We start from the raw sequence: 17,404 nt of genomic DNA on the forward strand, positions 1-17,404 counted from the left end.
CTGAACTGAAATACTATTTCAAGGGACTTGTATATTCTTGGCTTCCATTAAGATCACTCACAGTGGTGCCCTGAACTCAAAAGACAGTTCTGGCACACAGAGTTGGAAAAAGTACACAGGAATTGAGACTTACAAGGTTTTTTTTTTGGGGGGGGGGGGGGGGGGGGGGCTATTTGGGCATTTGGGCATAATTGAAAAAGTCTGGATTGAGATGAGCTGCTTCCTCTTGTAGGTTAAGCACACCAGGAGCTGGATTCTTCCCTGAGTCAGGGTCCTTTGTGGAGTTGGATCGGGAAGAATTGTGTTTGCGTCTCCTTGGTCAGAATGCCTTGTGCTGACTGTTGTGCAAGAGCCACTCCCCTTCAGGGGACTTTATTTGGAAAGGAATAGGGGACAGATTATATATTTATGAAGGGGAAATGCCACGCCATTTACTTGGTTCATTTGATCAGGCCTGCCTTGATCAACACAGTAAGAACCAGCAGTAAGGTTGCCAGCACCCAGTCTCCCTGGGCTGTGCTCTATCGTGCACAGTGGAAGATTTTCTTTCTCAGAGACTGGAGCCGATGGACTTGCCCCCTGCTCTGGATTTACAAAATGTCCCAGCATGGTACCAAAGGAGTGCTGCGCTGTCAGAAATGCTGACTTTTGTACGAGATGTTCTCTTGGGTACCTTGCCAGCTGGACAAAGAAATTCCAGAAAGGAAAATGAAACAGAGCAGGTGCTGGGGTGGGTGTGAGGCAGCAAGATAAATTATTCACATCATGAGCTTTTGCTAGTGGAGTAAGAGGGAAGGGAGCATTTGAATGGTCATGGCAATGGAAGCATACGGGCAAATGGGATTAGCATAGCTGGGCAAAAATGTTAGCATGGGCATGTGGACCAACGGACTCATTTCTGTATTGCATAATTATGGCTAAACCAAATCAGAGGGGAAAAATACAACAACAGAGATAAAATTGATAGAGAAGGACTGATTGGTTGGAGAAAAGATAACCAGGGTCTTGGCAAACATCACTGGGAAATAAAATGATCTGTTGATCATCACATTGCTCTATGTGGGATCTTCTGTGTGCACCACCTCTGTTTCCCCACATCAGGTGCCCACAGGAACTGCACTTTAGAGCACTCCATTGACTGATTACTGTGGGGCCCCCTGGGGGTGTGAACGATGCTATAGATATGCAAAATATTTGCTCTCGGGGGTGGAGAGTTTGCCCTTGTTCTGAGGGGAGTGTGATTCACCCCCACAGAGTAGGATTCATTCTTGTTGAGAGACAGACTGAGAAAGCTCGGGCCTAATCAGTATGGATTACATTGGAATGTGTGGGGGTGGCAGGAAAGGGACGGGCATTTGCATGGGCATAACTCTGGGCCTTATCAATGATGTGTGATCAATGAATGTAGGGAACCTGCATAAATATTGGCAAATAATAATAGAGATTCTCTGATTACATCTCCAGCCAAGATTTATTTCTCAGCTAATTCTAACATTGGTAGCCTGGTTGTGTTCATACACTTGTCTGTGGGATCTAGTGTGCAGAAATAATATGTTTCTGTTGGAACATCCGTGAAAACAATCCAAAACCTTTCCCACTATCTGTAAGACCTCTCTTCCCCTCCTTCCTGGCTCCCCTCCTCCCTGGCTCCCCGGTTCCCTCGCACCCCCCACCGGTTCCCTCGCTCCCCCCCCCCCCCCTCCGGTTCCCTCGCTCTCGCACTCCCTCGCGTTCCCTCACTCCCCCCCCCCGGTTCTCGCGCTCTCTCTCTCTCTCTCTCCCGCTCCCCCCCTCTCTCTCTCCCGCTCCCCTCTCTCTCACGCTCCCCCCCTCACTCTCTCTCGCACGCTTCCCCCCTCTCTCACTCTCGCGCTTCCCCCCCCCTCTCGTGCTTCCCCCTCTTTCTCGTGACCTTGGTGAGGTTTGGTCTTGACTTCATCAACAAGCAAGAACCATGGGCTTTCCTTGACAAAGCCCATTTGCCCTGTTTAGGCACACTGGGATAGACACAGGAATGGGGAGAAAGAGCTGGCCTGCTTCCTCTGGGATGGGGATCTGTGAAACACAAGTTTCTGATCAAGTGATCAAGCATCAAACCTGAGATGGATTACTGAAGTGGAATCTAGTAACTGGCATAGTCATGGATGGTAACTGGTATAGAACAAGGATGTTTGACAAATAAAACCCTTATACCAAGGATAGAATGTGAGTGAGAAACCAGAGAGCCACTTGCATCTTTAAGCCCGCTATTATCTGCCTGTCTCCAGAGACGTAACTCGACTCCCTGCTCAACCCACACTGAGATAAGAGGGAGGAGGCTTTGCAGTTGGACTTTAGGAAAGAAGTGGCAGGCTCCTGGGCCTCAAAGTAAGGATCGGGGTGGGGCTATTTAAGGATTTTTCTGAAAACAAGAGCTTTCTTTCAGAGCCCTACACTAATAAGGGACTTCCCGTGATGTGTTTTCTCAAAAGTGAGTAGCTGTTTTTTTTGTTGGAGAAAACACATAAGACTGGAAGAAGAAAAAGGCTGTTTATCCACTTGTACCTGTTGTACCCACGAGATAAAATTGTCACTGATCCTTTATCTCAGCATGACTTTTGTGGAATTACCCATATTCCATGATTCCCTTAATATCCAAGGATCCAAGCAATGTCAGCACAGCAGGATCCCATGGATGGCAATGGGATTGATGGCCCAGTAGCCTATTGGTTGATGTAAACTTTAGGCAGAGCAGAATCCAAACTCTGCTGGCAATGCTTGGATCCTTGGTAAAGAATCCTAAGTAGGGACCACTTTACAGGAAGCAGAGCTGGAACTTGCCATCTTTTGATCTGTGCCATCACATCAATGTGACATCTACTGCAACTCTGCCATGTGACTAAATATTTCTTACCCTTTGTCACACTACCCTCAGAGGCACAGAATCAACTTTGGCCCATCTTGTCCGTGACAACTGTAATCCCATTTCCCCTGTGTTAAGCCCATATCCCTCTACTTGCCTCTCTGTCCTAATTCCTTTTAAATTGTAATTTTATTTGCCTCCACCACTCATCTGACACTACTCATCTAAATAACCACCACTCTCAGTGCGAAAAACATCCCACTCAGATCTTTAAATTTTTCCCTCGCACTTCAAACTTATGCGTTTTAGTTTAAGACTCCCTCGTGCCTTGGAAAAAACTATCTGCCCTCTCCTCATTTTATAAACAAAATCTCAAAGTTCCTTTTATTTTCTTCCACTCATGTTTTCAATTTCCACTGTTGTTTGTCCCTTCCCAATCTCTTCCGTCTGCTCCAGGGATATATAACTTAAGAGTTCAGTCTGCCCTAGCTAATAATTATCTTTTAACTAATATCCCTAAAACTAAACATAGTTATTAAATTACTGATTGTGGGATCTTGCTATGTGGAAATATGCTGCTGCTGTTTTTCTCGTGTTAAAGTAGTGAAAGACTTAGTGTACATGCAAAATCTTTGTTTAAGGCAGACATTTCCTGTGGGTTTTAAGTACAGGGCACCTTTTTTCTTCCCAACTTCAATCAGATCCATCCAAATATTTTGTGGGTTTTTGTTCCTCTTTTCTTGGTCCTTCGTATTTTTAGAAATAATTATTTTGCAGCACACGTCTTTTTTTTTTTTACAGTTTTAAATTTCCTCGGTCTGATCGTCTGCCTACAAGAGAGCATGGTTTTTGCAAAGGGGAAGTGCTGACTGCTTGAAACAGCCCCATATATAAACAAGAGCTCTGTTTCACTGCGTTTGTCAGGCTGATAAGTTGGCTTTCGATGGGAGAGATAGCAGTGTCGCCAGGCTGAATGTTGCTGTTATAACTTCTCGTTGTCTCTGAAATAATAGTTGTTCTAAAGTGCTGGAATTGTACCACTTCCTCGAAACAGGGAAGACAGTGAGAGCCATTATATTAAACCTCTCTAATTCTGAGTCAAAATATTGATCAGGCTTTTGTGGCACACCATTGGACCATGAATTCAAATACTGAATTTTCTTCCCAATTTATTTGGCAGTGTTGTTCTGCACTCAAAGCTTTCAGGGCCCCTCCCCCGCTGTCTCCATAATGGCATCACCTAATTGCTTCAGGCAAAAGCTAATAGTTGGCTACGGATGAGACAGTGCAGGCCCCTTGTATTAGGGGCTGGCTGAGGGAGATCGAGTCTTCAGGGGCAAGGCAATCTGCTTTTTGAGGTTTTGTTTAAAAGTATGTCTGAAAATTTAAAAGTTAAAGGAATTGAGTGGCTGCATTTCAGCAAAGCATTGTTGAAGACTCGTAAAATGTGCATGGGGGAGGCAGAACACAATCTCCTATTTACTGCCTAATAGTTTCCTTAAGGCACCATCTCTTTATTACCAGCCCCCTTCTCTCTCCCCTTTCACCTCTCTCCTGCCTGCTACTCCATTTTGCCCCATTACCTCTCACATTCATTCATTGTCTGCATTTTATCAAACTTACCCCCACATACTTGCCTTCTGTCACTTATCAGTAAACATTTTCCCTTTAAACTTTATTTTTCCTCGTGTCACTCTCCCCCCTTTTCTTCACCTCATTGGGTTTATGTGCTGACTTTTCACCCACAATTTTTTCACTGATTTAACACTTTCAGTTCACTTATCTTCCAGTGTGTAATCACTGACTAGTAGGTCGCTGAGTTTGTCAGTGCCTGGAACCACTAAGTCTGTTTGCACACACATTTTAACTGTTTCAATGCTGCACGGGTCTGGGGGTTAAAGAAACTGTGATGGACAATCAACCCAAAAGCCACTCAATTAGAATATGACTGATGTGTGACTTAACTCCATTTAATGCCATGGTTCTGCAACTTGCAGTTTGAAGGTTTCACTTGCCTCTCAACTTCAGCAGGTTTTCAGGGGCAAAATCCACGGCTTTCACTCATCCATGCTTGACAGTGTTTTAGAACATCACCCAGAATGGTCTAGCTCTGTTGTGCCTGGGGTAGAGCTCATGACATTGTGGGTAACATATGGGCATTAATGGAAGATAAACGAGGAGAAATCAGAGACTTAAGATAAATGGGTCATTTTCAGCTTGACGAGTTCTAACTTTAAGGATGCTGCTGCAATCAGGCCTCAACTAATGACTTGGCTGAAGTGCATTACAGCTAAGTTTGCTGAAAATGCTACGGTTGATAGGAAAGCAAGTTGTGAGGAGATTGCAAAGAATTATGAAGGAACAGGGTATGCAAGTGGGTGGGGGGGGGGGAAGTTTGGTGGGTGGAGAATAACATTGGAAAATATGAGCTTTTCCACATAGGCAAGAAGATAAGAGAAGCAGAACATTATCTAAATAGAAAGAGATCTCAACACTGATACACGAGGGAGCTGGGTGCTCCCAGACATGAACACTGGCAGTTAGTATGCGGGTAGGGAAAATAATTAGGAAGGCCAATGGAATGTTGGCCTTTACTGCGAGAGTATGAAAGTAGCAGAGTCTCACTATAAATGCGCACGGTGTTGATGAAACCACACCCAGAATACTGTTAAGATCATTTGTTTCTTAATTTAAAGAATGATATACTGTATGGGAATGAGTTCAGAGGAGGTTCATAAGATAAATTGTGAAAGAACATCTGTCCTGGAGATATTCAGAACTAGTTTCAGAATAGACAGTCACCCATTTAAGACAAATGAGGAATTTCACATCTTAATGATTTTGGAAGTATCTGCCCCAGAGAGCGGTGGAAGCTTATCTATTGAATATATTCAAGAGCAAGGCAGAGATTTTGGGCTACAGAAGAGTAAAGTGTCATGGAAAATGGAAGAAGTGGAGCTGAGGTCAGATTGGAATAGCCATGATCCCACAAGGTCAGCAAGGTCCCACATAGGAGATTAGTGGGCAAAATGAGAGCACATGGTATTGGAGGTAAGGTACTGACATGGATAGAAAATTGGTTGACAGACAGAAAATAAAGTTGAGGGCGTGCAGCGTAGGTTTACTTGGTTAATTCCCGGAATGGTGGGACTGTCGTATGTTGGAAGACTGGAGCGACTAGGCTTGTATACACTGGAATTTAGAAGGATGAGAGGGGATCTTATCGAAACATATAAGATTATTAAGGGGCTGGGCACGTTAGAGGCAGGAAACATGTTCCCAATGTTGGGGGAGTCCAGAACCAGGGGCCACCGTTTAAGAATAACGGGTAGGCCATTTAGAATGGAGATGAGGAAACTCTTTTTCAGTCATGGAGTTGTAAATCTGTGAAATTCTCTGCCTCAGAAGGCAGTGGAGGCCAATTCTCTGAATGCATTCAAGAGAGAGCTAGATAGAGCTCTTAAGGATAGTGGAGTCAGGGGGTATCGGGAGAAGGCAGGAACGGGGTACTGATTGAGAATGATCAGCCATGATCACATTGAATGGTGGTGCTGGCTCCTCGGGCTGAATGGCCTACTCCTGCACCTATTGTCTATTGATCCTGGAGGCACCAAGAGCTTCAGAGGTTTATTACAGACTAACAACTAACATGCTTGCATCACATTCCTGATGATCATTGCATCATTTACACTTGTGTTTCATTTATTTGCAAATACACAAGAATGTGTGTCTTCCCCTTCCCATAATGTTACCATTGAGCAAGGGTTTAAAGATTTACAAAATCTAAATATCGCAGGTGCTTAAAATGTGGGGGGGGGGGGGACTTGAAATGCTGATAAAACTCATCAGGAAATGTCTGGAAAGAGGAACAGAGTAAACAGTTCAAAGAGACAACCATTCACCAAATTGGAAAGGGAAATACTGGGGATTAATGAGACTAGAAATTAAATGCGTCTCAAATGAGGAACCAATGGGCATAGCAGAATCAGTTTCTGAAATGATCCTGACGAGTGTAATGTGAGGTTATTCACTTTGGAAGTAAGAATAGAAAGGCAGATTATTATCGGAATGGTGTCAAGTTAGGAGGAGGGGGAGTTCAACGAGATCTGGGTGTCCTAGTGCATCAGTCAATGAAAGGAAGCATGCAGGTACAGCAGGCAGCGAAGAAAGCCAATGGAATGTTGGCCTTCGTAACAAGAGGAGTTGAGTATAGGAGCAAAGAGGTCCTTCTACAGTTGTACCGGGCCCTGGTGAGACCGCACCTGGAGTACTGTGTGCAGTTTTGGTCTCCAAATTTGAGGATGGATATTCTTGCTATGGAGGGCGTGCAGCGTAGGTTCACTAGGTTAATTCCCGGAATGGCGGGACTGTCGTATGTTGAAAGGCTGGAGCGATTGGGCTTGTATACACTGGAATTTAGAAGGATGAGGGGGGATCTTATTGAAACATATAAGATAATTAGGGGATTGGACACATTAGAGGCAGGAAACATGTTCCCAATGTTGGGGGAGTCCAGAACAAGGGGCCACAGTTTAAGAATAAGGGGTAGGCCATTTAGAATGGAGATGAGGAAGAACATTTTCAGTCAGAGAGTGGTGAAGGTGTGGAATTCTCTGCCTCAGAAGGCAGTGGAGGCCAGTTCGTTGGATGCTTTCAAGAGAGAGCTGGATAGAGCTCTTAGGGATAGCGGAGTGAGGGGGTATGGGGAGAAGGCAGGAACGGGGTACTGATTGAGAGTGATCAGCCATGATCGCATTGAATGGCGGTGCTGGCTCGAAGGGCTGAATGGCCTACTCCTGCACCTATTGTCTATTGTCATCCTGCTCAGTCATTTAATCTTTCCTGCTTCTATCCTAGCACTGACCTTCTCTTCTGCTTTCAGTCTTTCTCTGCACTTAAAGCTTGTCCTTTGACGCGTTACCGTACTGATGGAAAATTGTTGATCTGGAGATTAGCTCTTTTTCTCCATCCCACACGCAGCCTGACCTGCCGAGCCGATGCAGCATGTTCTATTTGGTGATTTGGTTGTGTGTTGAGTTGTGTGGGTCATGGCCTACAAGGCATGGAAGAATAGAGCAGGTGGCAACATACAAATGTTCTTTCAAAAAGCATCCATTGGGTCTTCAGAAGTCTAGATCCGACCCTGCATGTTGCACAGTAGTCGCTGCCTCTTCCATATCGACCTAGTTGTCCTACTCCTTATAACCTTCTCTCACTTGTTCCTGACAGCAACAATTGTCCAACACTTGGGGAATTTTGAGCTGATGGATGTGGGATGGAAATGTCTTTCTTTTTATTTAGGATTTTCCTTAAATGCTCAAAATGGTAATGAATGGTTGAATATTTGAATGGTTTTAAAATTTAGTTGAAGTGTAAACATATTTTACTGGTGTGATTCTGTACCCACAGAAGGACGTTGGAATGCCACAGTGAGGTGCTTGGAATGAGAGTTATTTCATGGCAATGTGTTTCAATGAGCAATTTTTTTAAACTAATTTGATGGTGTGTTCTAGCGCACAGTAACATTGTGGTTCAGTTATTTTGTTTGTAAGATGGCCTATTGATAAAATGATTTCAAATGTCACCATGTAATTAAATAAATCTGGAATTGAAAAGCTAACTCTATTAATGGTGGCCATGACTGTTTAAAATAAAACTCAACTGGCTCAAAATTGCCCCCATGGAAAGGAAATCTACTGTTCCTATCCTGCCTGGTCCATGTGTAACTTTAAACACATCAATATTGTTGACTCTAAGCTAACTCTCTAAAAACACCCAAAATGTTGTTCGTTTAAGGGTGAGTTGTGTGTGCTGGTCATGTCAGTGATGTTCACATCCTCTGGAGTAAGGTCTTTTAAAACAAAGGTAGACACAAAATGCTGGAGTAACTCAGCGGGGAGATCCTGTCCTGCTGAGCTACTCCAGCATTTTTGGCCGATTTAAACCAGCCGCTGCAGTTCTTTCCTACACGTCTTTTAAAACAAATTGTGTCCTGGGCCAAACACAAAAGCAACCACTGCTGCGGCAGCTAGCCGTCCAAGGGCCCAACAGCTTTCGGAGCAGTTGGATCCAGAAAGTGTATTAAACATTTTGTTACTTTAATAGGGAGGATGGTAAATCGGAGATAGGCTTGAAGTTTCTTTTGTTGCCATTTATCCCAGGGCATCAGGAAGTAGTCAGCCAGTCCTCTGGATAGTGGGTGTTGGAGCTGGACAGTCGGGGGACTCCATTGATGGTTTTGTCAAGGCAGCATTGTGCAGCATTGTTGGAGGTGCCACTTCTGCCACTTTTTCTCTCTGGATGTCCCAGAGCAGTGAAGTAATGTTGGAAGCACAGATAGATTCCAAACTAAAACATCATAAATGATCATTTAACCCTTTTAAAACTGATATTGATTGGAGAGTAATTATTGCCCCAGAATTTCTGCCAATAAATACCTTGCTGTCTTTGGAGTGGTACTGTGGGATCAATTTCATTCCTCCTCAGAAGCAGCCACTGGCTCAGTTTGATGTCCCATTTGCAGGACAGCGCCTCGGGCAGTACAGCACTCGCTCAGGGCAGTCTGTTGAGGTTATTTACTCAAATCTCTAAATTCATGACCTCAAACACTGAGCAGGAGCTCTGCCACTACTTACTCAGGTTTGACTTAACAAGCATCTGTATCCTCTGTCTTCAGCATGGATCTGTGCTCATTGCATTGCAGCAATGGTTTTAGGAGGAGGCTTGAAGCATTTGATGCACAAGACTTGCTCTCTAAAACTCCCCTCTCTCCCTCTCCTCAGACTCACTGACCCAGTGTTTTGTCCTGTAGCTTGAGGGGTCAAGTTTTAAAGGCTCATGTAATGCATTTTTGGACGATTTACCACATTAAGAGCGTTATATAAATAAAAGTTGCTTATTAAAAGAAAATGAAGTATTTTTATCCGTTGCATATGATCATGATTTGGGAGCAGTTACTAAATGTTAAACTCCAAGTTACAACTTGCAGATACCGCCTGCTCAGTCTGATTGTGTAGTCGTGTGGACTGGTGGCTATTACTAGGGCTAGTCCATCTGAGTTCCAGCTCCTGACTTGCTTATGAATTCCTGGGTTTTGTTATCAGTCAATGGAAGTTACTGAAGCAAAGAGCGTTGAACTCTCCTCAATCAACAGTCACATAACTGTTGGGGAATCCAGTCTCAGATAAGGAAGGGTGAGAGGAATGAAGCCTTGCAGACCCGAGGGCACCAGCCAGTGAGACAGCTGCAGTCGGCTTCAAAGTTTCTGGCTATCTGATAACTTGTGCTTATTAAGTAATTGGGTCACAATTTGTTATTTGCATAGCTTAATTCATTTGATTTTAGTGCACAAATTATGCTGAATTATTGAACAAAGGCAGCACAACAACTGACTGTTAGCAGAATTTGTTTCTAATGGTAATCCTGGAATAGATCTTGAAATGGGATAGGTAGAGGTGGGGAATAGGAGTGAGACAATAGACAATAGGTGCAGGAGTAGGCCATTCGGCCCTTCGAGCCAGCACCGCCATTCAATGTGATCATGGCTGAATATTCACAATCCGTACCCCGTTCCTGCCTTCTCCCCATACCCCCGACTCCGCTATCATTAGGGGAAGATAGAGAGATCACCCTGTGTTGACACCGCTACATGTGTAGGAAGGAACTGCAGGTGCTGATTTACTCTGAAGATAGACACAAAATGCTGAAGTAACTCAGTGGGTCAGGCAGCATCTGGAGAGAAGGAATGGGTGATGTTTCGGGTTTAGACCCTTTGTCAGACTGAGAGTCAAGGGATTCCTTATTTCCATCACCCAATATTCCTCTGGGAAGAGTGTTGAATCACAGAATATCCTAGCACAGGAGGCCATCCTTTCAGATTCAGGAGCAAACAAAGTAGAATAAACCAGAGATTCAGCTAAATTACTTTTGGGGATACTAATGGGTTACCAGATACAGGAAGCTCAACTTTTTATTAAGGGATGTGGTTGTTGCTGGCAAAGTCAGCTTTTATTGTCCATCCATATTTATCCCTTGGAGAGTGGTGGTGCATTGCCTTCTGGAGTCGCTGCAGTCCTTCTGATACTGGTGCTCTCTGGTACTGGTGTTGGATAGGGAGTTTTATGTATTAGACCCAGCCTAAATGAAGAGCCAGCAATGTATTTTCAAATTAAGACGTGTAACTTGAGGGGAGCCTGCAGGGGTTGTTCCTTTTCTGCTTGTCGTTCTCTATGTAGATGTTGTGCATTTGAGAGGTGTTTAAGGGTTAACTATGCCAGCTACAGCAGACGAGAACAGAGCATGTACTTTTCAAACTCCTTTGTTAATGAAACTTGGAAACAATTTTAAAGAGCCATCAGAAGAAAGATCTGCTTCTGAGCAGCCCGTAAAAAATCTCCAGAGCTGTTTCCCCTGCCAAGTCCTCCTCCCTCTACCCACTCAGGAAGGAGAGGAGTTATTGGTGCCTCACTGGATTCGTGTAGCTGCTATCATTGTGGCTGATTCAGATATGGTGGGTGTTCAATGGATTCTGGGTATTGTGCGGGGAAGATGCAACAGTTTCGCAATTTGTGTTCAATACATCAGCACTATTTGTTTTGATGGAGAACTGTGTGGTGACAAAGAGACTAGCAATGTTTGACATGGGAGCTGAAAGGAGAGTACACAAGGTATGAGAGATGGTTTGAGATGAAAGATCGAGGGAGAGGGGTGCAATTTCATGATGGGAAACGTATTAGAGAGGCAGTTCCGCTCCAGAACAGGAGGCTGGCTTTAGACCTGTTGTGGCAGCGAGTGTATTGAAGGGAAATAATGGCATCACCACAGTGTGAGTTAATCAGAGCTGATGGCATGAGGCGAGGGAGGTCGAGAGGGCACTGTCTGCTGATAAGTTGTCAGAGAGCTGAACACAGCTTCGGAGACATGCAAGCTCAAAGAACCCCCACCCCTCTCTTACACTCCCCTATGTCTCACGGGCTGCAGATTATGTGCGTCCAAATAATTTAAGCCAGCCTGTACAGCTCTTAGGGTGCTTAGTCTGCTTGTTAATGACTTGGTGGGTGTGCCGTAGGGGGAGTGTACCTGTGGCTGTTTGATTCTCATTAATTACATGCTTGCACAATGTTTAATATGCTTGGAGTATACAGCCTCTCCAGAACATGGCTTTAGCTGAATGGTTACAGTCCTTCATGTTTTTCCCTGCAATGTTCTGCTGCATTTTTGCAATAACTGTAATGCCATGCCTATGAGCTGCAACTTGAATGGGATTTGGAGTCCTTGGGGAAATGAGGGTGCGATGATTTCTTGGTTTAGGATTAATTTTAATGATTGAGTTGAAGAAGTGAGCTGGTGGGATGAGGTCAAAGCCCTCCAAGTAGACAAGAACATCTTACAGGCTGTTTTGACATATTAATACTGGGAGTAGGAAGCTTTTATTTGGCATATATTGAACCCTTCTTTGTATTCCAGTGGTCTCAGTGCATTGTTAACGAACTACTGAGCGATCCAAATGTCTCGGGGCGCACATTCCTCATTCAACCAGCTTTTAGCTGCTTTTGGATCTTGTGCACTGAATAGTTTCTAGCATTTACTTTGAACACAACTTATTGAACACATATTGTGTTATATTTTAAATAACCTGTGGCTTTCCTGAGAGACAGGCGAGGTAATGAACTGTTACAGTTACAATGTTTTAAAGACATTTAGACAGGTACACAAATAGAAAAGGTTTAGAGAGATGTGGTCAATACAGGCAAATGAGACTACACTCTGCCTTGTTGTTAAAACCTTGGTCCGATAATATGGCTAACATTTTGGCTGTGTCTCGAGGAAGAAAGTAGATGCACAGGAACAGGCCATTTGGCCCATGATGCTAAATTAAGCTAAACTCTTCTGCCTGTACATGATCGATATCCTTCCATTCCCTTCATATATAAAAGCCTCTTAAATGCCACAGATACATCTGCTCTCTCCACCACCCCTAGCAGTATGTTCTAGGCACCAACGACCCTTTATGTAATAAAAAATACACTTGCCCTGCACAGCTCCATTAAAGTTTCCCCCTCTCACTTTATATGCCCTCCAGTCTTTGATATTTCCACCCTGAGGAAAAAGGTTCTATTATGATAGGCATACCCTTTCATTGCCTCTCATAGTTTTATCAGATCTCGCCTTGGCCTCTGACACTCCAGAGAAAACAATTCCAGCTTGTCCAATCTACATATAGCTAATATCCTCTAATCCTGGCAGCATTCTATTAAACATTTTCTGCACACTCTCCAAATCCTCCACACTCTTCCTGTAATGGGGCAACCAGAACTGCACATAATACTCAACGTGGCATAACCAAATATCGATGAGGATAAACATCCCATATGCCTTCTTTATCACTCTAATCAGGCCACGATTCTTCAATAAGGCAAAAAAACTCAAGATTAGATCAACATTTCAAACACAATGTAAGGGGTTAACGTTTCTACATTAACTTATCTAGAGTTTGGGGCAGGTGCCAGTAGGCTGTACCTAATGCAGTCATTGCCTGTCCCATGGATTCTTTGGCGCTTGGTAGCTGCCAATCCATGCCTGGGAAGTGCAAGGCTAAGATTAAGTGAGGGAAGTGCTAGATTCCTTGCATAGACCAGATAGGCCAAATAGCTTCTCCCTGTGCTATTTCATTTGGTTATTCTAATGTCTCCATTCATGTATGAAAAGTGAACTAGAATAGTAAAGATGACTTTGAAAAGAAAAGATTGCAGTTGTTGGGTTTGTAATCGTTTATAGTTTCTAATATAAATTCATAGTGGGAGCTTGAGATCAACTAGCAATTGCGTTTTAATTGTAGAGCATAATAATGCCAACATTACTCCAGGCATGCAGTCAATTGATACAAATGTAATATAGGAGAAACAACATTTAATCAAATACACATTAATATAGAATACATTTCTTGTAAAGCATTGTTAATATGTCACCCCTGAACTCAGTGACTCCCAGGTCCGACTGTAAAACCCTCTAAAATCTGTTATTTTTTCAGTGGGATCATTGTAAATTCTACAATCTCATCATAAAATTGTATTTAAATACAAAGACTGCTAGTGCATTCTGGAGGGAAAGAAATGATGAGGAATTAACCCAGATGATGTGGGTGTTCATCAAGAACCCCGTCCATTTAGTGTGCTGATGAAAAGGCACAGATTACAGATCAATTGGTTCTCCTGCGCAGTGCATGATCAGAAGATACACTGTGGGACAGTTTGGGAGAAGGACACAACCTTTTTATAGTTTCACTCCAGTTGTATTCCAAAGAGCCATGGTGTAACCACGAGCTAATTCAGTGCTCAGACTGGTTGTGAAGCTATATTGTACTAGCCTACAGAACTATATCTGAAGATAAAACATCAAAACAAGCTTAAGCAATTCAGGCTCTCAAACGTGCTCGGCTCGAGTCTGAACTGTAACAGTATTTTACTCATTTCACTTAATATTGTTGGCTAATAAATGGCAATATAACTTTTCCATAACCATCGCATACACAATCCCCTCGGGCAGTGACCCAGAATATTGAGTGGCATCATAACATGAGGTAAATTTCTTCAATCAGAGGATGGTGAACATGGCAACTGTGTCTGCATCATCGTAATCACCCAGAAGATCAATAGATTCTAGGCATGAAGGAAATAAAGAGATACTATTGCAATAATGCTGGAAAATAACACTGGAGTTGATCAGCTGGATTTTAATGATGGTGGATCAGACTCAAAGGGCCACGTGGCCTACTCCTCCTACTTGGTTCTTACACTCTTATACACATTGATCATATTTTGATTACTTGTTTAGGAATGTGGAGGCAAACTCAGTCCTCAGTAGATATTATCTGCTGGATCTTTTCAAGTCTACAAACACCTTGTATTAATGGTCAAGCAAGTTCTCCGGAAAACTTTCCAAATTTCCACCACATGTAATGACGTTGCGATAGCTAGTTGAGAATGGGATGCAATGTCAGCTTTGCAATTCATTGGAAAATGTCAATAAATTGTGGCAGTCAGATGCTGTTTCATTGGTTTAAAAATGAATAGGCTGAATTGAGAGACTTTACAATTTCACTCTGCCACACCACCCACTGACCACATCCTGTAGCTGCATGTTACAGCCTACTGTTTACATACAATTTTCATTCTAAATTTTAATTGGTCAGAATCTGACAACAGATAAGAGGTGATTAGAAAGATAGTTGGCAACTAAAATTGAATGGAATCAATATTTATTTGAAAATAAGTCGTATGTTATTTTATATGAATAGATATGGATAGGAAATGTTTAAACACGGTAGGATGGGATTAGCTCAGCTATAAAACCTGGTCGGCAAGGACAAGTTGGACCAAAGGACCGATTTCTGTGCTGTATGACTTTGATTATGTGATTGAACTTCTCCAGTTGAATAGCAAACGTGAGTGTGATTAATTGAATTTTTAAAAAGACGTATTTCTGTAGTTTCTTCTGCAGCTTCCAGACATCCCAAAGTGCATTTCAATAAGTGAAGTGTAGTCACTTTGTAATTCAGGAAATAAAGCAGCCTGTCATCACAGGAAACCCCTGCAAACAGCTGAGTGATAATGACCAAATAATCTTCTTGGGAATGACTTTGGGAAGAATGAATGTTTGTCAGGACCATTGCAGTGTCCTCCACTCGAATGATAGCTTGGGGAGGAGTGGGGCGGAGGGGAAAAAAACAGTTACGCCTCTTGTCTGAAAGGCGGTACCCTTCGACTTTGCAGTGCTCCGTCAGTACGATAATGGCATTGTTGGCTGGATTTCCATTGAGGGAATCGAGCTTAGTTGTGCCTCATTGCTACCAATTGAGCCACTGTTGACAAGGTCCTTTTGTGTACATTTCATCTCACGTTTCATTGAATTATTACAGCATGAAAGTAAACATTTTGGCCTACGGTGCCTCTTGGTGTAGCAACCAAGTCAGTTCCATTCCTTGCTCTTCCCTATTGCTCTGCAAATTATTATCCCCAGTGCACGATCAAATCCTTGATCGCTTCTGCTTCCACCACCCCCTAATCTTTTTTTCAATATCCCTGCATCCCCTTCTCAAGCACAGCTTGTTGTGTTAATTGACTGATAAGTTTCCTGTTATAATTGTGACTTCATTTCCAATACATAATTGTTTGCAAAATAAAAACACTAGGTAATCCTGAAAGGGATGTCAAAAGATCTATAGAAATACAGTTTGCTTTTGTTTACAAAGTTAACATTGAATCACATGTACGGATGACATGACCATAGATATCCTGATGGTTTTCTTTTTATTTTTTCAGATGCCAGCCTCTCACCCGACACAATGAAGCAGAGCCACTGGTGTATTGTGGCCTACTGGGAACACCGGACCAGGGTTGGACGCCTCTACACAGTTTATGAACAGTCTGTCAGCATATTCTATGACCTACCTCATGGGAATGGCTTCTGCCTCGGACACTTAGCCTTGGATAACAGGAGTGAGACCGTCAAAAGGACTCAAAGTAAAATCGGCTATGGGATCTTGTTGAGCAAGGAGCCAGATGGGGTCTGGGCCTACAACCGGAGTGAACATCCCATCTTTGTCAATTCCCCGACGCTGGACATTCCCAATTCTCGGACTCTTATTGTTCGGAAAGTGATGCCAGGATATTCAATTAAAGTTTTTGACTATGAAAAATCCTGCCTTTTGCAGCAGTCTTCAGATACCGACTATGCAGATGGGCCATACGACCCAAACAGTGTTCGAATTAGCTTTGCAAAAGGTTGGGGTCCTTGTTATTCAAGACAATTCATAACATCTTGTCCCTGCTGGCTGGAAATAATGCTTAACAACAGATAACAGTCAACCTCCAGGAATTAAATCCTATATTAAAAAAGACCAGACTATTCCAAATATCATTTACCTAGATTTAATATAAAGTTTTATATATTATATGAATTATATATTATACTTGTAAATATGGAGTCATTTTTACATTGTAATTATTTATGTATGGTGCAATGTATATGAATACAGAACACAACAGGAAAATGCACTTTGGTTTATATATACTCATTCAACACCAGATTAAATTATACACCAAAAATAGGAAGAAAGCCTAGGTTTGGTGTATAGTTCTGCCCTATTATTAGTACCAAGACAAAAAAGCTAACGTACCAGTAAAACAACAAGATGAGTCACTTGTTGATAATAAAGTATTTGCATTATAAATTGGTTGCATCTAGTCTTTGTACGGGGTTACATTATATCACACTTCTCTGAAGAAGCTAGCTAGATGCTTTGGTCCAAAGTAGTTCAATTCCAGTTGTACCCATTTCTGGCCACTGCACATTGGGAAGAATTCCAAGGTTGAAGAAGAAATTCACCATGGTCCAAGGATGGCGGATCCTGGATGCATGGCTTGACTGCACAAGCTGTGCTTGTTGAAGGTTCAGAGGAAATTAAATAGAGGACAAAGTGCTGGAGTAACTCAACAGGTCAGACAGCATCTCTGGAGGATGCAGGATGTAACTTTTGCTTTAACCAGCCATGGCCAATGTGGT

General features: G+C 42.8%; 1 protein-coding gene across 1 annotated transcript in view; it reads left to right on the forward strand.

Moving 5' to 3' along the window:
• The window catches only part of smad6b (SMAD family member 6b), a 56,911-nt gene extending 39,858 nt beyond the window's left edge, over positions 1 to 17,053 (forward strand). Inside the window, exon 4 of the mRNA XM_078427042.1 lies at positions 16,162 to 17,053. Coding sequence (XP_078283168.1) covers positions 16,162 to 16,700 — 539 coding nt within the window. The 3' untranslated portion in view covers positions 16,701 to 17,053. The remainder of the gene's footprint in view (positions 1 to 16,161) is intronic.
• The last annotated feature ends 351 nt before the right edge of the window (positions 17,054 to 17,404 follow it).

Source organism: Rhinoraja longicauda, chromosome 33 (genome assembly GCF_053455715.1).
Source record: "Rhinoraja longicauda isolate Sanriku21f chromosome 33, sRhiLon1.1, whole genome shotgun sequence".
NCBI classification, from domain to species: domain Eukaryota; kingdom Metazoa; phylum Chordata; class Chondrichthyes; order Rajiformes; family Arhynchobatidae; genus Rhinoraja; species Rhinoraja longicauda.